This window comes from Oncorhynchus mykiss, chromosome 1 (genome assembly GCF_057628025.1).
Source record: "Oncorhynchus mykiss isolate SJ-2025 chromosome 1, ASM5762802v1, whole genome shotgun sequence".
Lineage (NCBI taxonomy): Eukaryota > Metazoa > Chordata > Actinopteri > Salmoniformes > Salmonidae > Oncorhynchus > Oncorhynchus mykiss.
Genome location: NC_143022.1, coordinates 49,226,832 through 49,249,187, shown reverse-complemented (window position 1 = coordinate 49,249,187; position 22,356 = coordinate 49,226,832). Strand labels below are relative to the sequence as shown.

Sequence of the window (22,356 nt, the reverse complement as noted above, 5' to 3'; positions counted from 1 at the left end):
CATAGCCAGCTAGCTAACATAGCATCCCTCTGTTTGAGCAGGGTGTTTCAGTAGGCTAAACTAGCTAGCTGCATTTGCTAGCTAAGTAAGTGAAACTGGATTTTTTTTGTTGTCTCTTTCTCTCTCTATTTCTCTCTTGCTGCTCCTTCATTTTGAAAGAAATGTATTTGTTAAAAATGGTTCAACTATTGTCTTTCTCTCTCAACTACTTACCACATTGTATACACTGCTAACCTAGCTATACCTAGCTAATTGTAGATTGTGCTTTCAGTACTAGATTCACTCTCTGATCCTTTGATTGGGTGGGACAACAAGTCACAGTTCATGTTGCAAGAGCTCTGATAGGCTGGAGGACGTTACTGTGTAAGTCTATGGAAGGGGAGAGAACCATGAGCCTCCTAGGTTTGTACTGAATTCAATGTACCCAGAGGAGGACGGAAACTAGCTATCCTCCAGCTACACCATAGTGCTACCCTAAAGGGTGCTGTTGAGGCTACTGTAGACCTTCTTTGCATAATAGTGTGTTTTAAGTTATTTGGATATGATTTATCTATCTAAAAAGGATAACTTTTTACATGTTTTACAATTTAAATTGTTATGAAATTCATTGAGGAGGATGGTCCTTCCCTTCCTTCTCTGAGGAGCCTCCACTGACATCATGGAAAGTTACCCCAAGCTTGAACATGAATGCATACAAATCATCTGCTTCCTAGGGAACAAGTCTGAACATAGGAAGCAGGGAACAAGTATTATAAGTAATCCTGCCATGCTTCGCTAGTTTACTACTGTAGGTGCGCTATAAATCTTGGCAGGTGGTTGTTATTGGCTGCCTACCTCTGTACCCGGGGCTGCAGACACAGAACACCTGGTAAGGGGAGTCCAGACCGCGGTAACATTCACCGGCAAACTGTCGCCCGCTTCCGGGCCCATCCGGACACATACAGAGCCGACAATGGTCCCCTGAACCCAGGACGGGGTCGCCGTAGTAACCATCCAGACACCTGTAGGGAAAAGGCAAAATGTGGTATCTATCACTCTATCATTCACATACATGTCTTTATTATAGACAACAACAAAACAAATCAAAGTTGTCAAGTGGCTTTATGCTACGGGGAGATTTAGGCAATCGGCTGACTTCTAAGGACCAATTCTAATGCCTACCCATCCAGCCATACACCAATGAGACACCTTAACCATTGACGCCTGACTCCTCAACCCACATTGACCCCTGGCTGACCTCTCGCAGTTGTGTCCGGTGGTCTGTTCTCGGCAGCCCAGGCACTTTCCGGAGTAGGGGTCGCACTGCTCTGTGTGGCCATTGCAGGTGCAGAGGCGACAGTTGGGGAAGCCCCAGTGACCCGGCAGACAGCGGTCACACTGACGGCTGTATGCCCCGGGGATACACACACACTGGCCTGTGGCCTCGTGGCAGAACGCATCCTCCGATCCCTGGGGATTGCAATCACAGGCTGGGGGGGGGGGGGGGGTGAGAGGAGGAGGGCAAAGGGAGTGATAAGTACCATATTCAGTGCCTGTAATGATGCATCACTGACAGGGAAGCCTTGTCACTTCAGTCAAACGTACGTCTGCAGCCACTGGGTCCAAACAGGAAGGTGGCAGGGGCACACTTGTCACAGTTCCTGCCTACCACGTTGGGGCGACACTGGCACTGCCCACCGCTGGCGGCACACACCGTGCTGAGGGCGCCCTGCGGGTCACACTGGCATGCTGGAGAAACAGAGACCGGAGGAAACGTTAAAGAAAAAGTGAGGGAATGGGCTTAAAAGTGAGTTGAACACACGATCTGGAATGATCTGTTCAAATGGGGGCAATAGTTGCTGCTGGATACACAAGTAAGGTATTTCACCCAAACAGTTTTGAATATGGTATAGGTACTGACTGTACATAAAACCCTGGTTAACCATTTGTCTCAATATATATTTGCCTCAGTATATATTGCCTTTGACATACTGACAAAGGTTTGTTTCATTAAGGGCGACTGAGGAATTTCATCAACAACACCTTCTTTATCTATCAGACTGACAGGCTCACAAAGGGACCATATCCTTCTCAACAGACGTGTGGAAAGAGAGAGAGGGGTACCAGACATTCCATAGAGGACAGTGAGTCCATGAGTGGATTAGAGAGACGAATGAACTGGTATTCACTAGGTTGTGTCAGGGGAGGGAGATTTTAGGCAGGCATGGGAATGTGTGTGTGTGTGTGTGTGTGTGTGCGTGCGCAAGCTTAAGTACGTGCAACCGTAGAGTGTGAGTTTTGTGTCCCTATATGAACTAAACATCCCAAAGGTTCTTCCTGGATAGCGGGTAATGATATGCTCGGAGCCAGACTCTGCCAAAGCCTGGACTCCTTCAACACTATCCTCTGAAGTCTCTATGCTGTCCTCATAAATCAAAACACGCCTGGGACTTCTGAAACACATCTAAACCACTGTGGCTTAAAGCTCGAATTTAAACAATAACAAAGAAGTCACCCTGTCTGTGTTTGGTAAAAAGCAGAGAGATGGGCCTGGTGTAATGTAACCACTTTAAAAAATATATATTAACAGTGCTATGGATGCAAAGACTGACCGTCCATGATATAAAACGTATAGTCGTAACCATGTTTTGAGGCTATAACCCACTGGGCACAGATGTCATTTCAATGTCTAGCTTTGATTTACCTTTGGCTGAGTTTGTCAACTAATGTGAATTCCGTGTGAAATCAACAAACATCATTGGATTAAAGTTAAAAAGTTTGTTGAGAAAAAGACAAAATGTCCTTGCATTGGTGACTTTTTGCAAATCCAATGACTTTTCCATATTGATTCAACATCATCACATTAGATTTTTTTTTGTTGAAATGATGTGGAAACAATGTTGATTCAACCAGTTTTTTCCCCCAGTGGGACATTGCTTCTTTTACACGCACATTACAAACATTGGAGTAAAACAAGCTTCTATTTTGGCTTCTGATGGGGTACGACAGTTGAACTAAGCTCATGAGGAATTTAGAATTTCTATCCTTCCAGAATCAATGTGTATATATATCATTAATGTACGTCCAAACATGGCTGTAGCAACTAAGGATTCCAACTTTAGTAAGGGGACACCACAGCAACGTGAGGACCTTCAGATCTAAGGGAGGTGAACTGATCTGTGGGCTAGATTATTGCACACAGACCTTGAAGACTGGTTTAGACGTTCTGATCTTTATCATCTACTAAGACTGGGGTAAGACTTAAACGGGACCTACGAAACCACATTGGCTTTGTGAAGACATGCAGCAATGTGCAGAAACTACATCTGTGCAGGAGACCTCAAACAACCTCCACATGGGACCTCAAACAACCTCCACGTGGGACCTCAAACAACCTCCACGTGGGACCTCAAACAACCTCCACGTGGGACCTCAAACAACCTCCACGTGGGACCTCAAACAACCTCCACGTGGGACCTCAAACAACCTCCACGTGGGACCTCAAACAACATCCACATGGCAATTGAGACAAGATAATGTGACTTCCACAGCTGGGAGGATTTTAAATAATATTGGCGGCATTCCTAGAGACAACGAATACAAAGCCAATCAAATAATATCACACTTATTTCAATCCTAACAATTACTTTTCTTCCCCTAGACATCTAACTACAGTATTATGTTGCAAAGTAGGTACCGTCATATACAGTATAGCTTTGTTATAAACGTCTTTACTTTTTGCCGACCATGAGTGAGAAGAGTTCCCCTCGAAGATAGAGAATTGGGTTCTATTTTATATTTGATATTATGCCATACTCTTCTACTCTAAATCAGACCACCTGTGTGAAAACGTTGATACGATAGCAGGAAACCTGCATATGCTATAGCCTGTCAGTTCTCACTCTGTCTGACAGGGAAGGAGATTCACTGCTGCGGCGGGCTGAGAATGTTCCTCTACAGGCATTTCAGGATCCGAGAGGGTCTATAATCAAGCTACAGGTCCATACATGAGGAGATTATAGAGAGATAGAGACGCAGTGTAACTGTTGATGAGTGGCATGGGCCGGAAACCGGAGATGACTGCACTATGCCAGAGACACCGGAGGGGATACAGTACAGAAGGACAGAGGATTGACAGGAAATGAAAGAAAGGGATAGGAAAAGAAAGGAATGGAAACTGCTGCTGTATTAGCGGAGAGACCGAGGCTTTTAGTGTAGACAGTCTATGGGGAGATTGACTGATGATGATTGCCAGACAGAGGTGGCAGGTCAACGTTGGAATTAAATTCAGGCGTTCCAAAACAATGTCCACCACATGCAAACTTTAGGACAAAAAACTAGAGTTTAATATTTTCCAGGTATTTTACAAATGTTCCATCCTGAGAATAAATCACTTTTCTACCGGTTAACCTGCTATTTCCCGCCAAATCTGGAAGTGTCTTTTTTTAAAGCATATTAAGAATATACAGTGCCTTTGGAGAGTATTCAGACCCCTTGACCTTTTCCACAAAAAAGCAGAAATATCACATTTACATAAGTATTCAGACCCTTTACTCAGTAATTTGTTGAGGCACCATTGGCAGCGATTACAGCATCGAGTCTTCTTGGGTATGACACTACAAGCTTGTATTTGGGGAGTTTCTCGCAGCTATTTTCAGGTCTCTCCAGAGATGTTCAATTGGGTTCAAGTCCGGGCTCTGGCTGGGCCACTCAAGGACATTCAGAGACTCCAATCAAGTTGTAGAAACATCTCAAGGATAATCAATGGAAACAGGACGAACCTGAGCTCAATTTCAAGTCTCATTGCAAAGGGTCTGAATAGTTATGTAAATAATTTATTTATTTTTAATACATTTGCAAAAATGTCTAAAAACCTGGTTTTGCTTTGACATTATTGGGTATTGTGTGTAGATTGATGAGGAAAATGTTTTATTTAATCCATTTTAGATTAAGGCTGTAATGTAAGAAAATGTGGAAAAAGTCAAGGGGTCTGAATACTTTCTGAATGCACCACATATACCTATATCAATCTTGAACAGGATTATATATTTTGGTTGCAATTTGAATGGAATTGAGAGACTGTGCGAGAGTGCTCGCGCATGCACTGATTTAAAGCAACCATTTTTGAGTGATAGGCTGTTTTAAATCTCTGCAGCAGCAATTAAAAACATTTTTTTACAAATAACATTACAATTACAATAAAACAAATAATAATAAGGTGACCCCCAAAATCCAGATGGAGATGTGTAAACTGGCAAGCATTCAGTCTTTATATTACTGTAGCATAGGCTACGCTGCAGCAAATGTAGGGCCTACCTGTCACAGGAAACCAAGTTACCATGGTGAGATGAATAGGTCTACGAGCCTAGTGAACCGCGCTCCATACTGAGATGGGCTGTGTTTCCCCACACTGAGTAGACACATTCATGATAATTAACTGGTTTCTCGCAGTTATTTATCCCGTTGAAAAAGGGAGTGGTTTTGGGTGGTAAATCACGGTAACCGGGTTCCCGTCATTCAACCCTAACAAAGACCTTTAGTTAAGAAACAAATACATGAGCAGACCAGTATGTTGAAGAATACTTCAGTGTTGGGAGTGCGGTCCCCATACCTTTAGCTCCCCGGTGCAGCAGAGCAGATACGCTGAAGATGAAGTTGTGGCAGATGTCTGTGGACGGGGTCTTCACTACGCTCTGGCTGTTCTCCAGACAGCGGTAACGCTGGAACGTGTCCCAGGCACTGTTGGTGGCCACGTCACCTCCCACAGAACCTGTGAAGATCTCCAGGTTCTTACAGTGGGGCATCAGCACAATCTACAGACGAGGAAGAGAGATACAGAAGATGGAATGAGATTTAGCATGGAGTCAGTACAGGCTCAATCCTAATACGAAATCCGAGTAGCTGACATTTCAGCGTAAATCTACAATTGACATTGATGGGTATTTTAAGGAAAAGTTGTGTGTGTGTGTGTGTGGGGGGGGGGAACTAACCGAGTCGATAAGTGTATATGGGGACTGGACGTCACTGAGTGCAGAGTAGAGGGGCAGGCTCAGACGAACAGTGTAGTTCATCCCTGCCTCGAAACACACTGGTCTGGGGAGCACCATGTATCTGAGGAGACAAGAAAAAGACGGATTTCAGAAAATAAAACACACTTTTTCAAACACTCCTATGACACACACACTAAATCTGTGTTCCCAGTGTGCTCCAGGGGAACCTCCAAGGTGCATACACAGAGTATACCTAGTACACAGACAGAGGCCATCACTCACTCTCACAAGCATTTTCGCTACACTCGCAATACCATCTGCTAACCATGTGTATGTGACCAATACCATTTGATTTGATTTGACCAGTCACCCACCAGTCCCCCCTCCCACCAACACATACACACAGACAGAGGAGGAGGTGTGTGTTTACCGTGATCCGGGATGAAGGGATATCATCTGGTTGTCGTCATCGGGCATGGTGTTGGCACAGCGACTGTCTGCTGAAATCAAACTGGGCCGCATCACTGTCATCAACACCTCCTCCCACTGGTCTGGTAACTTCGCCAACATAACAGGTACATAGACATAAACAGTTAAACAAGGGTAGGGACATCATCCCATGAAGGTGGAGGGATATGTGATATGTGCTGAGGCTGACCTGAGGCTCGTAGCGGATGAGGACGTCGTACTCCATGGAGTGGGGGATGTTGTCAATGGAGAACTCCAGGTAGGCCCCCTCGGGAACGTTGACAAAACCTATCCCTGTCCAGGTGGGGCTACGGTCCTGCGGGCGAGGTCTCTGCACTACTGTCAAACCCTGGAGGAAGAAGAAAGGGAGGGAAAAATAGAGGGTGAGAAAGACAAAAGGTGAGTAGGTGTAGTGGACATGAATCGACCATGATCACGTGATGAGGTAGGTAACTCACAGGTCCAAACTTGGCATCCTCGGCCTCGTAGGTGTAGTGGTCCAGGGCAATGAAATAGAAGCCTGACTCCACCTGGTCACAGCGCCGGCCAAACATGTGTTCTCTACACGCACACTGGCCAGTCTCCTGAGAACAGCTGGAGTCAGAGAGAGAGAGGACCGAGTTTAAAAGTTTCAACATCATAGTATTTTAAGACTTTTGTGGCTGTATCAAAAGCAGTGGTGGAAAAAGTATACAATTGTCATACTTGAGTAAAAGTAAAAGATACCTTAATAGAAAATGACTGAAGTAAAAGTGAAAGTCACCCAGTAAAATACTACTTGAGTAAAAGTCTAAAAGTATTTGGTTTTCAATACACTTAAGTATCAAAAGTACATTTAATTGTTCAAATATACTTAAGTATCAAAAGTAAGCAAATCAGACGGCACCATTTTCTATAGTTTTTTTTTACGCATAGTCAGGGGCACATTCCAACACTCAGTCCACCAGATCAGAAGCAGTAGGGATGACAAGGGATGTTCTCTTGATAAGTGTGTGTGTAGTGGACCATTTTCCTGTCCTGCTAAGCATTCAAAATGTAACTAGTACTTTTGTGTGTCAGGGAAAATGTATGGAGTAAAAAGTACACTATTTTCATTCGAAATGTAGCGAAGTAAAAGTTTTCCAAAATATAAATAGTAAAGTAAAGCACAGATAACCCAAAAAACAACTTAAGAAGTACTCTAAAGTATTTTTTACATAAGTACTTTACACCATTGATCAAAAGAAGAAAGTATGAAGAATTTGTAAAGTAAATTGGATAACAGACAGGCATTTAGATAAGAGAATTAGAGATGTGAACTTTGAACTCACTCGTTATTGAGGGCTCCACCCAGGTCACAGTCACATGGTCTGCAGCCATCCATATCATTGCTGAGTCCCCAGTGCTGAGGCTGTAGGATACACACACACACACACACACACACACACACACACACACACACACACACACACTGTTAAAAACACTCCTTTAATGACACGTTGTTAACGACCTCCCACTATGTTTCACTGCAAAAGCTGTTTCCCAGCTGTGGACGGATGTACCAGTCTCTTTACAAGATTTACAGCCCTGGTGACGACTAAACCAAGCCACCAAAAAACACTTACAGAACGTATGTAGCAGATGTGTAACTAGCTGGCTAGTGAAGCGTTAGTAGAAATTGGTAATCGTAAGTCAACTGACTCTCACATAGTGTCCGGGCTAACTTTCTGGTCTCTCAGTTTGCACAGTTGACTTTGAGTACAAAGTGTTGTGTACAAAGTAAGTAAATCATAATAGGGTTCCTTACCATACATTGGTCACAGTCTCTCCCTGTGACCAGGCTTTTGCAGAAACAATCTCCTGAGTCTGTATGACACGGACTCCCTCCAGGAACTGTCCCCAGGGTATTACAGGTGCAGGCTGGGAAAAACAACAAAGAGTAGTTATTCTAATAAAATGCTGAAATACACAGCTTGAAAAAGCCTATGCAAGGACTTGGAAAAGACCCGAGACGTGTGCGTGAATGTGTGTGTGTCTTTACCCAGGCAGCCCAGAGGGTGGTCACCCAGGCCATAGTGGGCCTGCTGGCACTGGTCACAGCGCTCTCCCTCCACATTGGGTTTGCAGCGACACTGGCCAGTGATCAGTCCAGACGACACATCAGTCATCCTGTCACAGATCCCGCCGTTCAGGGAGCCCACCGGATCACAGTTACATGCTACGGAGAGATGGGAAACATCAGGAACATTTGAGTTAGGAACTATGATGTAAAATGGGGTATTGTGCATGGAACTAGTAGAGTAGAAACGCTGCAGTGGTGACAAGCTAACGGGATGAAAAAATAAATGGTCAAGGTCAATATCAATGTGAGGTATTTGATATTTTCCTCTTGATGAAGGGAATATACTGTAACTTCTGAAGGTTATTTGAACATCTGCATCAATGATTTGTGTGCTTAACTGTAGCTATCTACAGGCTAACAAAATGACCAAACTTAAAACAAAAGGGTAGGGGAAAAAAGTCTTACAAAGGAATAATGGAAGTTCTCTCACACACCACACATACACCAGGACTCCAAACACTGGAGACAAATGTGAAAAACCCTAACAAGCCCATTATTCACACATCAACGCAGACTGCGATGAGGTTCTCCCTAGATGCTAGGCTGAGGCCAGTTATGCATCTCCAGCGGCCTACCCAGAGAGCCATGAAAGGGGGGGAGGTGACACATGAGAAGGGTCTCTTCTACACCATACAGTGGTTTGGGATTAAAAGACCACACTGCTTTGGCTGACATAGCCTCAAAGCCCAGGTGTTCTCGCTCATATCCAGGTCACAGAGGCAGGATCAAAGATCCAGATCGCAGAGCCAGATCGCAGATCCAGATCGCAGATCCAGATCGCAGATCCAGGCGGGAGGAAGGGAAAATGTGAAACATCTATATTTTCTAAAGAGAGACAGACAGAGTCACGGACGAGATGAGGGGGAGTGGGTGGAGCAAAGTGGCGGAGAAGCGTACAAGGATGGAGGCAGAGGTGAAGAAACAGAGGTTCAAGAGGTGGAGGAGTAACGGGGGAGAATGTAACAAGGATGGCTGGAGGTAGAGAGGTGAAGGCTGGGTTTGGATGGTGGGGTGTGGAGGGGAGGGGAGCCGTAGAGGGGGGTTGGAGTTGGAGGCTCGACCTACGTTCACAGATGCTGGGGTCGCGGATGTCCCTCTCTGGGTGCTGGTAGTAGAAAGGCTTGCACTGTTCACAGTTGTGACCCATGGTGTTGTGCTGGCACTCGTCACACACACCGCCGCTCACATTACCCGTAGAGACGTAAACTGCCATGTCGAAGTGACACGAGCCTGAGTGCTGGTTACAGTTACACTCTGCAGAGAGAGACGAAGGCAAGCAGACAACGTTGATTCACAGTGTTCATAAAAAAGCTAGTTGGACGGTTGTTAACTGACTGAGCAGACACTGCAGCCTGTCATCACAAGCGATCAATTATAAGGGGACCACAAGCTATAATATTTCCCTCTAGTAAAAAAAAGACGTTAGGGTAAAGTGGCATACTTTTACAGGCATTGGTGTTGCGTCCCTTGGCTGGTCTCCAGGGCAGCTCGTGGTAGAAGTCCTGACACTTCTCACAGTTTAGCCCCATGGTGTTGTGGTTGCACATACAGTGGCCATGTACCTTAGGAATATCATTCAGAAATGGAGGCGAGCAACTGAATTAGACATTTACTAAGCACTTAAAAGCAGTCAATATGCCATTACTTCATATCCTATCCATGTGCATAAACTATGAACACAAACGATCTATTGACATCGACCTTAAAATGGTTTCACAGGCCATATTCAAGGGTTTAATAGTATAGTTCAGGGACCTATCAACTGCTGTGCAGAGACCCAGGCCTCTGGTGGAACAGTGGTATTTGAAACAGCTTCCCTTGGCCATTATGGTCCATTACAGCTGAGATATCAGTGCAAAAGCAAGGGGAAACTACAGACAAAAGGAACAGTTGCTCGAGATATTGTTTTTCCTCCAGCTCTATCCACGTATTCCCCTTCCAGATGGCAGCAGGACATGTTTACAGTGTTGGCTAGCTCTCATCTGGTCTGCAGACAAAGGACAATACGTTGACAGACAGACTGACTCGGATCCGGTTAAAATGAGCAAACTAACAATTAAATAATAAAACCTTCAAGATAATAGCAGACGCGTGCCAAGTTTGGTGTCGCTATAACAGCCACTATGCCACTCTTATGGCAGGGTTACGTAGCTTTTATGTTAGGCCTCCCCAGGCAAGGTGTTACTGTATCTAGTTTTGTTTTTAAGACATTTTAATGTGAGGGAATCCGTTTGAAAAACACTGCAAAATGACTGAGAGGAAGAGGAGAGTAAATAGGGTTCATTTCCTCTTTCCTGGTGAATAGACTGTATAATAAAAGTGACCAAAAGGCAGAGTAGCCTTTCCACAGACAGACAGACAGACAGGCCGTAGCAGAGACTAAACAGGAACTGCATTGTTTGCCTTTTTCTCTCCAGAGCATACACACACAGACAAACACGTACACACACAAGACACATGCTGTCCGCAAACACACAAACAGTCTCCCAAGCGCACGCAGATGTCGACCCACACGCTCTCACCAACACAAACACAATTGTTCTTAAACGGCAACACACACACACACACGCACACAAAGTGCACAAATGTCCGCACATAAGGAGACCTGATGAAAACTACAACAACCTTATCAGGGAGAACTCACCATGCCCTCCACTCCATCCCCAGCCCCAGCCCCGGCGACGGGGGTGCACTCGGAGGCGTGTCCGTAGCAGAAGCAGTTACCCCGGACCACCATGTCGTAGATGGCGTAGTAGTACTTCTCCTTGATCTCCATGCGGGAGTCCAGCAGGTTGTCTCCCAGGGTGTGCAGCTTGGTGAACTTCACCCTCAGGTTGGTGATCTTCAACATGTCTGAATCGTTCGGAGACATGTGTTAGCCGTTAGCTTGTAGATTGTTAGCCCTGAGGTCATTATGCGTAATAATTGTGTTTTGCAGTTCTAGTTGGCTAACAGGCAACACATAGCTGGTATTTTCCCCCCAGAAAATGGGGAAGGATCAAAAGAACAGATATAAACCATTAAGTACACGTGTCGTCACTGGAACTTACTTTGGATTCTGGGGCTGTAGGGATCTTCAATACGGAAAGCTGGATCCAAAACTCGGAAGATGACCTACAGAGACAGTCACTGCGATTACACTCGACTTTCATTGTGTTGTGTATGTGATTGGTTATTACTTAGCTACAACAAATGACTTGACATACACTGAGTGTACAAAACATTAAGAACACCTTCCTATTAGTGAGTTGCGCCCCACCCTCCTCAGAACAGCCTCAATGCGCCGGGGCACGGGCCTCACAAGGTGTCGAAAGTGTTCCACAGGGATGCTGGCCCATGTTGACTCCAATGCTTCCCGCAGTTGTGTCAAGTCGGTTGGATGTCCTTTGGTTGGTGGACCATTCTTGATACACGTGGGAAAATGTTGAGCGTGAAAAATCCAGAAGCGTTGCAGTTCTTGACACAAACCGGTGCGCCTGGCACCTACTACCATAACCCCTTTCAAAGGCACTTTTAGAATCCTTCTTTAACCTGTCTCTTCCCCGTCATCCACACTGATTGAAGTGGATCTAACACGTAACGTAAATAACATTTACATTTGAGTGATTCAGCAGATGCTCTTATCCAGGGCAACTTACAGGAGCAATTAGGGTTAAGTGCCTTGCTCAAGGCCACAGACAGATTTTTCACCTAGTCGGCTCAGGGACTCGAACCAGCGACGTTCCAGTTACCGGCCCAAAGCTCTTATCCGCTAGGCTACCTGCCACTTTCACCTGGAGTCACCGGGTCAGTCTATGTCAATGAAAGAGCAGGTGTTCTTAATGTTTTGTAAACTCAGTGTATAAACCTATCATTGATAGAATTTAGACTCTCTCAAAACTCAGTCATTCGGAACACACACCTCTCCCTCTGTCGACGGCTCTATGTCGGAGTAATGCGAATCGCAGATGATGTCATCCACTTTCTGCATGGGCCCCGGGGATATGGCAGGGTATGCCGCCGCGCAGTCGTATGCAAAGTAGCGGTACACCTGCCAGTTCTTCCCAAAGTCAGCCGAGCGCTCGATCACCATAGCAGCAGGCCGGAAGGTCTGTCGTGGAGAAGAAACCATACTTATGCACTTTGATGATATACCCTCACACTGAGGTTACGACCATCAATTTGACCTGGAGTACATCTGGAAAATGGCAAACTTTTTCTAAACTAACATAATTCGCTGTGATCAAAGATGACGCGCCATGAGAGAATACAGGTGTGAACTAGCTAATAAAATGATATACTACAATACCATGATTACAATGAAAGTTGAGTCATACTATGTGGACATGTTGATGTTGAAAGATCTGTGAACAACAGGGGACTTATTCTGGCATTTTACTTAACATCCTTCTTATGAGAAGCTGCTAGCCATTGGGAATGTCTGTTACAGTACATTCATCCATAACTGGAACTTTTGTATTTGTCACACAGGATTGATGACACAGTTGAGTTCAATATTGGCTGTATTTCAATAGTGCTTTCACACAGCATAAATAGGCTGCAATTGTGAGTAATGTTATACAGGCTAGATCTGTGTGGAGCGAACAATCCCGGACGGGAAGGAGGTCTGTTCCACATTCCTCGGGCTCACACACAGCTGGGGGATATGTGTGTGTGGGGGGAGGGGGGGAGACCTCCCAGACCAAGTCTTGTGCTAATCTCCTGAGTAGACAGGCCAGCCAGCATTCCCTTACACATTACCCATGCTCCCCCACAGCGAGCCCTCTGACCCAGCATCTCCATTGGTTACCTTGAAGGTCATGATGAGGTGGGTGAAATGAAACTCCGCCTCCAAGTTCAGTTGGATGGTCACTTTCTCAAGACCTGCGGAGAAAAAGAGGAAGAGGGGGGAAAAGAGACAGAGAGGAAAAGGAGAGAGGGACATTTAAAAAAAAGAGGTGGCCAAAAATGGAAAAGGGGAGGGAGAGATAGATGGGCCAGGAAAGAGAAAGCGTCAAAAGGCAAGTGAAGGATAGAATTACAAAAAGTTATGAAGTCAGAGAGGGTGAAACGGATGGAGAGAGGAAGGAGAAAGGAAAACCAAAAAATGAGTTTACAGGGTTCCACTTGAGCCAAGCATAACACAATCTGGAATGCTTAACACTACACGGCACTTATCCCCTCTTCCCAGTGCTTCCTCTGGACCGGAACACTTGCATTAACTCTTCGACTCTCTCCCTTCCATAGTCTAATCATGGTTGGTTCCATTCTATGATATCAATCTCACGGCTGCCCTTCTGATTCCTGACATCCATCTTCTTTGCCACAAAACGATGCGGTGGGTTTTAAGCATAACCACGGGGCAGTTAAACAGCAAATAACAACATAGCTGTTCCAAATGTCCCCATTTCTTTGGTAAAACTAATGTCAAGCGGCTATGTTTAATGAGTAGCAAAAAGAGCTACAAGAGCAACAACAAGCCACCACGTATTCCAACGGACTATAAGTCATGTTTGCCATACAACAACATAAGGCAACTAAGAAGTAATTATACGCTTTCTAGCAACGATTGTTGAGTGTCAGTTTTACAGAGGGTTTGGGGGAAACCTTTTCTGTGCTTATGTACGTAAGAGGTTGTGTTTTGGTCTGGGTCATACACTGCCAGTATCGGAGCGGATCTAGTACGGTAATGTCTGGATTATGAATGAAAATTCCCTGCCTCTTTTCCAACCCCCATCGGTGGAGTTGGCCGCTATTCCTCCACCAAAACCTCCCCAAACTCCTATCAGATGACTTTCTGGATCCAATATCCTTGCAGCCTTATTTTGGGAGTTAACTCTTTCAAGACAAGGTGTACTTGGGATATCAAAATTCTTTCTTTTTTAAAAAAAAAAGGTACAATGCAGCCGTTTTTATTTCAATATCAAATCATTTCTGGGTCACAATTACCTTCCTGTGATTGTTTTCAATGAAAATGTTCAAAAAGTAACAAAAAGCTTCTTTCTTTTTTTTTTTTTGCAAAAAGCAATTTCTCAAGCAAGAATTTTGTAAGAACTGTATGGGAGTCGTCTGAGTGAGGGACCTAATTGGAGGAGCCTAATGGGAGGGATGTGTAACCGACTCTCTTTGTTATTTGTTATTGGTCTATTAACTGATATCGCCTGGTATTATCCAAATGCTCTAAATGTCACTATTATTTCAACCTCATAGCCTTGGAAATATATGTCAAATATAGGGAAATGACCTTTTTGAACGCACTGCCCTTTTAAAGTTGTGGATGATTTCAATGCTGGTGGCCTCTGGGTAATCATTAAAGGCCAAGTGCTCAGAGAAGAGGCAGGCGAGCCGAGAACGGAGAGGAGAAATAACGCAAGGAAATCAAGACAGCAGCGGCAGCAGTAGAGATACCTCATCCGAAGGGCTTTGACTTCTCAAACACGGCAGAAAGCTAACACTATATGATGCCCCGTCCCCTTATTAGTTCAGCCACGTACTTAGATAACTAGCATGGGAAACTTAGGGGTCGCGTTAATGCAGAATTACACGCTTTTCAAGCAGAAAAAAATATAAAACACATGAGAAATATCTTTCTATGTTCCTTCTTTGATAAACATCTGAAATATGTTAGCCATGCATTGTTTTTGCAAAAAAAATACCTTGCTTTTTCATTGTTAGCTCATTTAATTGTGTGGCTGCCAGCCAAATAGCATTGCAGTTCTGTTGTCATCTGATGAAAATGAAGCTATTTTCTGCCTAATGTGTTGCACTAATGTATTTTCTGTGAAGGAAAACTATACTTGCATGCCCCTGATCACTCTATTGAAGCAAAAAAAAATACGGTTGACCTTCAATATAAAACACGACCCCTGTCAGCTGGACTCACCTGCTCCTGCCTTCTCCCATTGTGCAATTTACAAACAAACACGTGACTCGTTCAACTGTTCTGGGGAAATACGGTGAGCTTCATAATGTAAAATAATGTGACAGGTGAACTGATCAACGCGATCTGCATGATCTCCTAACGTACTGCACAAGTTGACAGCAGGTATTTATTTAAATAGGTAGCCACAAATATTGAAATGTATTGAAAAACTGCAACAAAAAAATTGTTTAAACTGTAATGTATATACGGTATACCGCCCAAGCCTAGTAAGAAGTGAGAACTTCCTTACGAGCATCCATTACACGGTGTACACAGTGTGTCATCCCAACGGCCACCTAGCTAATCATTCCCAATGGGTTCATCCTGTTATTCCAAAGTTTATGACAGGTCAGCCATTACTGCTTTCTCTTTGAAGCCTTCCCTCACATTGATTAAAGCTAAGGGATTGGAGGGTGAAAATATGCCAAGAGGCGGGAGTGAGAGAGTCACCATTAATTGAACTCCTCTGCCTACTAGCCCTCCATCTCCCCCCCCCACGAGGACTCACCATTCTCTGACTGCCACCAGGTTTTCAAGCGGTTGGGGGCGAATGTGGTCACGACGTTCTCCACCCGGTGGCCGGTGGTGGTGTTCACCACGCTTTTGACGTAGACGTCGGTGGAGTCACACAAAAAGCATTTCTTCTCATCCTGAAGAGACCGTGGGGGTTGGGAGAAAGAGAGAGAGATGAGACTGCCAGTGATGCCAAGCAGATTTCTCCCAATCGGGGACAGATAAGGAACAAAGCCCATTCATACAGAAATGAATGAAAATGAGTTATTTTATCAAGAGTAGATACGGATGCTGAAATGAGTGATTGCGCCAAATAGGCCCTTAACAACTTTAAAAATAGGCGCCTATCTTGCCCTGGCCTCATCAGCGAATGCTTATCTGAGGCTGCTGACAATGTACGCTTCATTTGGCCACCAGATGTTCAGAAGACACACAGTGTGTGTGGTGGTTGTGTGTGTGTGTGTGTGTGTGTGTGTGTGTGCGCTAGCGAATGTGTACACACACTTTTAAGGGTACAAATTCAGCACCATCTAGATATCCTTCCAGGGTCTTTTTACCACTTCACTTGAGAAGAAACAACTTTACAATATTCTAAAGCATCTATACATCCAGACCATGAAACATTGAGCCCACAGGCACACACTAGAATTTAAATTCCACTACATATTGTTTGATAAGACATGGAACCTCCACCTTCTCTAGGATTCTGTTGGATCACAATCTGGTTTCTCTCTGCTTCAGTGGTCACACACATTATAAAAAATTGTACGTTCCAAAACTCTTTTGTTGGTCGGAACCTCAATAATGCTGCTAGAGTGATTGTGTGACTGAGGCAGGAAGTGGTCTAGACAACTCAGGGGGTTGTGCGACTCCCAAACATCTCTCCCACTCCTACGCTCACATTGAGAAAGCAGGAGTTTAAAGAAAACATATCTGAAAGGAAGTATTGAAAATAAAAGCACAAGGATTATTTTGAATATACACCATTGATATATTCCACCCCCAACAGACAAGGGATTGACTGTAAACCTTAAGGTGATTATTATAACATCTGAATGCCAAATTGACCACGGCAAGAGCGTTTCCATTTTTAGAATGAATTTATTATCCATATCTCTTAATAAGTAAATAGATTTCCTGTCGCTATCGAAGTCATTCCAAAGGGTAGGTTTAAAAACTTCTTCGGGATTGGTGTCCCTTCCGAGGGACGGTTAAGATAACGTAGGCTAATGCGATTAGCATGAGGTTGTAGGTAACAAGAACATTTCCCAGGACATAGACATATCTGATATACATATAGCTTAAATTCTTGTTAATACAACTGCACTGTCCAATTTACAGTAGCTATTACAGTGAAATAATACCATGATATTGTTTGAGGAGAGTGCACAGTTTGAACATGAAAAGTTATTAATAAACAAATGATGCACATTTGGGCAGTCTTGATACAACATTTTGAACAGAAATGCAATGGCTCATTGGATCAGTCTAAACGTTGCACATTCACTAAATTGCACCTGAACTGTAATAATAGATTATCTCTTGTATTTCAAAGAAGATGGTACAAAAAAATACAAATGAACAGCTAACGAACGGGTTGTTTTTTCTTGGTATTATCTTTTACCAGATCTAATGTGTTATATTCTCCTACATTCCATTCACATTTCCACAAACTTCAAAGTATTTCTTTTCAAATGGTACCAAGAATATGCATATCCTTGCTTCAGGGACTGAGTTACAGGCAGTTAGATTTTGTTATGTATTTTTAGGCTATTTTTTTTTTTTAAGTGGCGGATCCTTTAACAGAGTACATGAAACGTAACCATGCTTTATAATACTTTATAAGTGACATATCATCTATTTAGGCCTATATAGCATTTGCAAAGTCATCAACAGCTAGTTTCAATTCAACCAAGGGGTTCAAATAAAAATAGACAATACATATAGGCCTATTTCAATTGAACCTTTATTTAAGTAGGCAAGTCCATTAAGAACAAATTCTTATTTACAATGATGGCCTACCGGGGAACGGAGAGTTAACTGCCTTGTTCAGGGGCAGAAGGACAGATTTTTACCTCGTCAGCTCAGGGATAAGATCCAGCAACCTTTCAGTTACTAGCCCAACGCTCTAACCACTAGACTGCCTCCCCTGGTTTTCAAGCTTTGGTTGATTTAAAATGTTATCTTCAAGTTAATAATTAATATGTTGGATTCATGTCTCCATCGCAACCAAAAATGTAAGTTAAATAATATGACTAAATCAAATCCAACTTTATTTAAAAGTGCATTAAAGGTTTGATTTGGTCCTATTCATTTAACATATCCATAATACATTTGTAAACAAACTGGAAATCGAATTGTGTTTGGTTGTCAACGCAACCAAATATCAACATTTGAAAAACATGTAGGCTTTCTTCTGCTTGAGTAGTTCTATCTGAGCCACTGTGCCAGTTTGGCTTTAATACCAGTATGTCTACAAATTAATAACTGATATGTTGGATTCATGTATTCATCTCAACCAAAAATATAAGTTAATAAATATAAGGCAGAGGCTCAGATTTAACTATTCAAGCATTAGATTCCTCTCCTTTAAATGTTGATATTTGGTTGCGTTTTCAACCACATGCAATTCAATATTACTTTTGTAATACAGTAAATAGCCTAAAGTCAAGGCTCTCTTACAAACTAATGTAACAGTATTTATTCAACCTTAAAATAAGAAACACATCCCATGGTCACATTTTTCACGTTTTATGCACAGCAATGTGTACACGGTGGTAGGCCTGTTCTAAAATGCATACAACACATGCGAGCGGTTCCATGCACCGAGACGGAAATATCTGTTAGAAATGTAGAAAGAAGAGCGATCTAAAGATGCAACAACTATAATGGGTTGCTAATATGACCAGGATGATGCCTTTGGCTGCTAGACAATGAAAGACAGTTCATTTTAAAACCAATAGAACGGGAGAAGGCATATAGTGTTTCTATGGTGGGATCTAGGCTAGGCTACTTTGAAGCAAGGTAAGAAATGCCTCATAATATGAACTAAAATGTCCAGGTTTCGAACAATCAAAGAACAGGAAAAACAGACGCTAATGATAGGCCTAACCGTCTTCTGGTAGATGGAAAGGCTTCTCAATTAAATGTTTACTAGCTACAAAGTAGCCCACAAAGTAACCTGGCAGAATTATATAATGACTATTTGCATCTATCCAGTGGCCATTTGTTTAGCAAACTCCATCTCTTGCACTACAGAAACGCTAACCAAACAACAGTACTAGGTGCCTGCACACTTGAATTAAAGGTTAACTACACCATTCCCCCTAGACCTCAAAAGTGGTCCCCTGGTGTGGTTTAAGCATTGTAGTGGACTTAGAACATCCAATTTGTTGTTTTTCTGTTAAAAAGTGCGACTGAGAGCAAAACTCTAATACAATCAAATACACCTGAAACCTGTGAATTTGACTTAAGTTGACAGCATAATTTGTTATTTTAAATAGTAGGCCACTGTTTCTCATTAAAAACATTCCACATGGCCTTCCCGGGAAATGTTGGCAAAATTACCCACTTCTCCAGGCACCACTACACCACTGCTTATCTCCCTCCCTACAACAGGCATGAATGAGAGACTCCAACTGCTGCCCGAGTGGACACCACAAGTCAGAGAGCTTGCTTATGATGAATATGGTAGCTACTAGCCAGGCTAACTTTACATAACGCGCTGGTGCCACTGTAACAATAACGGAGCCTTTTGATAACAGCACCACCGTGAGTCTTACTGTATTAGGTTTTAACTGTTGCCAACTTGTCATAACAATATGAGTATGATTAAAAGCCCAGAGTTACTTACTTTTATAGGCCTATAATAACATATTGGACCTAGTTCAAATGCGTTCTTTATTGTGCCTGACACATTTACCTGTAAATGACTGACGATACAGAACGGCTCGGGCCGGTGGAGGCCACATGTGGAGTTGGTGGAGAGCTGGTGTGCTCTGCCAATGAGAAGGTCTCCGGTAGCCGGGTAGCAGCTCCCCTCCGTGCATACATCGCTGAACTCGGGAATGCCTACCTGGGCAAGGACGCACGTCCCTGCGGCTATGCAAAGAGGAGGCAGATTTGAACAATGGAATTTATTCAGGCAGGGTTGTTTGAGTGTTGTTTTATTATCAAATATCTCTCATGAAAGTATAGGAATAGGCTACATTAGCCCACTCTCTTAATTAAAGTGCTCAGAATGGTGTCCCTATGCTAGGCCTACATAATAAAACAGTTTTTGTCGTTGAAAACACAAGCCTATGAACCTTTGATTTAGCCTATATTAATGTCACATGCGCTATTAAATGTCTCGTGCGGAGTTGAAAACAAGAACAAGATGGTTCACAGTAAAACAAAAAAGCCAAACCACTCCACAATAACGTTTAATCAAATTATGACGCGTTTACTATTCAAACCTTATAAGAACTACTGTCCTTATAGGAATATGCAGTATTTTATTAATTACTTGCAACGTTATTATTATGCTCTTTCAGTTCACTCAATGTTGGCCATGCGTTCTTAAGAAAACATTTGAAAATAATTTAACTTACATAGCATGGTCGCAATTTGAAATATAAACATTTTTGTTGATATTTCCACCTCTCCTGTTGCGGGTCCTCTCAGTGGGACTGTGTGTGGTTCCTTATAGTATAGTTTTGCGCCTGACCTTTTTTCTTGTCGCCACTGAACAAACCGAGTTTTTTTCTTCCCCTCTCCTCAAGCATGCGCACAGTAACTAGCCCTCCCCCTATTCAATAATTCCAGTTCAGTCAAGAAAGTAAAAACCACCAAGCTCCAAGTGCTCATCAACTTGTAAGATATGTTTAACTACGAATTATAGGAGTTAAATCATTAGGCCTAGTTGCGGGTTATCTCAAATGTGGCGGATTATTTGGAGCAGAAAGGATCATCCTGACAGCATCTCACTCTGCACACATTGAGAGAGCTTTCAAAACACACACACACGGTCCTCTCTTAGATACGAACCCCCATCTATACCTACTCATCTAGAACAAAGGACGTTTCTCCACCAAGGCAGAAAGCTACCCTATGTCCCTAGGCACAGGTAAACCAGGGGGTACATCTAGGTACTGAAGCCATGCTACTAATTTACTGTACTGGAGGGAAATAAGGCAAAGAGAGCCTTGAACAGTGAGTTTCCCCTCCACCAAGCAGAACTCAAAAGTATGTACCACCACCACCACATGTACCACCACCATCGCATGTACCACCACCACTGCATGTACCACCACCACATGTACCACCACCACCATGTGTACCACCGCCGCCACATGTACCACCACCGCCACATGTACCACCACCACCACATGTACCACCACCACACATACCACCACCACCACATGTACCACCACCACATGTACCACCACCGCCACCACATGTACCACCACCGCCACATGTACCACCACCACACGCACCACCGACACATGTACCATCACCATATGTACCACCACATGTACCACCACCACCACATGTACCACCACCCCCACATGTCCCACCCTGTTATTGGAGCTGTCCTTTGAATCTCAAATTGTAACGTTTTCCCTTGTAACTTTCCTGTACTGTTGTTGGTAATGACAGGCTAGCGCCAAAGACTGAACTATCACCTACGGTGAATAACCTACCACCATAATTATATAACACAGTATGTTGCTGCAAAAGTTCAGAAGGCTGGAGAAGAAACAGGCCAGATGTCCTCATTCAATTACCTGTGAGAAGACAGAGGGGGACTGTGGGAACAGATTCAATAAGATTTTTGAGTCAAAGAAACTAGACCATGTTCACATCCACTAGGCACATTAAAGAAAGAAAGAACTGATTGACCGCATCACATGGCTTTGAAAACATACTTGTGGTATTCATGAACCATTCCTTGTTTTACTGCTGAAAATAACAAAGACGTATGATACCTGAAGGGACATGCGACTGGTCTTGCAACACAGAAAAGGGGTCTCATTTGCAAAAAATAAATGTAGGCCTTTGTTAAATGACACTAATACAGTGAACGCAATCTCTCATTCTGAAATAATTCCTAATAATCCATAGTAAGAAATACCACTAACGGGCTAAACATAGCACAATCTGTCCATTCAAGAACAAACACAACTAAAAAACCTTAAAAGGTTTAAAAGGTTCTCAAATAACCACCGCCCTCTTCTGTAATTAGTTGCATCACACGAACCAGTGGCGACCTTCAATCAGGCAGAGCAATCAATGGTCTGTGAATTCCTCCCGTCTAAAAACACAACCAGGGGGGAGGGAGTGGATTCAGACCCCAGTCTGTGACACGTTCCCGGCGGTGAGTGGACTGACTGTGTCCTGGGAGGAATGAGATGGAACTCACC

At 43.4% G+C, this 22,356-nt stretch overlaps 1 protein-coding gene across 1 annotated transcript in view; it reads right to left on the bottom strand.

The window, feature by feature from the left end:
• LOC110524092 (laminin subunit beta-1) overlaps positions 1–20,747 on the bottom strand; it is a 36,284-nt gene extending 15,537 nt beyond the window's left edge. Inside the window, exons 1-20 of the mRNA XM_021603425.3 lie at positions 20,545–20,747; positions 19,875–20,053; positions 15,948–16,089; positions 13,328–13,401; positions 12,440–12,628; positions 11,589–11,652; positions 11,183–11,391; positions 9,980–10,100; positions 9,604–9,792; positions 8,458–8,634; positions 8,224–8,336; positions 7,748–7,827; positions 6,896–7,031; positions 6,628–6,786; positions 6,400–6,527; positions 5,970–6,090; positions 5,591–5,792; positions 1,585–1,728; positions 1,238–1,469; positions 835–1,001 (exon numbers count right to left, since the gene is read on the bottom strand). Of these exons, the coding sequence (XP_021459100.2) occupies positions 835–1,001; positions 1,238–1,469; positions 1,585–1,728; positions 5,591–5,792; positions 5,970–6,090; positions 6,400–6,527; positions 6,628–6,786; positions 6,896–7,031; positions 7,748–7,827; positions 8,224–8,336; positions 8,458–8,634; positions 9,604–9,792; positions 9,980–10,100; positions 11,183–11,391; positions 11,589–11,652; positions 12,440–12,628; positions 13,328–13,401; positions 15,948–16,089; positions 19,875–20,053; positions 20,545–20,575 (2,857 nt within the window). The 5' untranslated portion in view covers positions 20,576–20,747. The remainder of the gene's footprint in view (positions 1–834; positions 1,002–1,237; positions 1,470–1,584; positions 1,729–5,590; positions 5,793–5,969; positions 6,091–6,399; positions 6,528–6,627; positions 6,787–6,895; positions 7,032–7,747; positions 7,828–8,223; positions 8,337–8,457; positions 8,635–9,603; positions 9,793–9,979; positions 10,101–11,182; positions 11,392–11,588; positions 11,653–12,439; positions 12,629–13,327; positions 13,402–15,947; positions 16,090–19,874; positions 20,054–20,544) is intronic.
• Between the last annotated feature and the right edge of the window lie 1,609 nt (positions 20,748–22,356).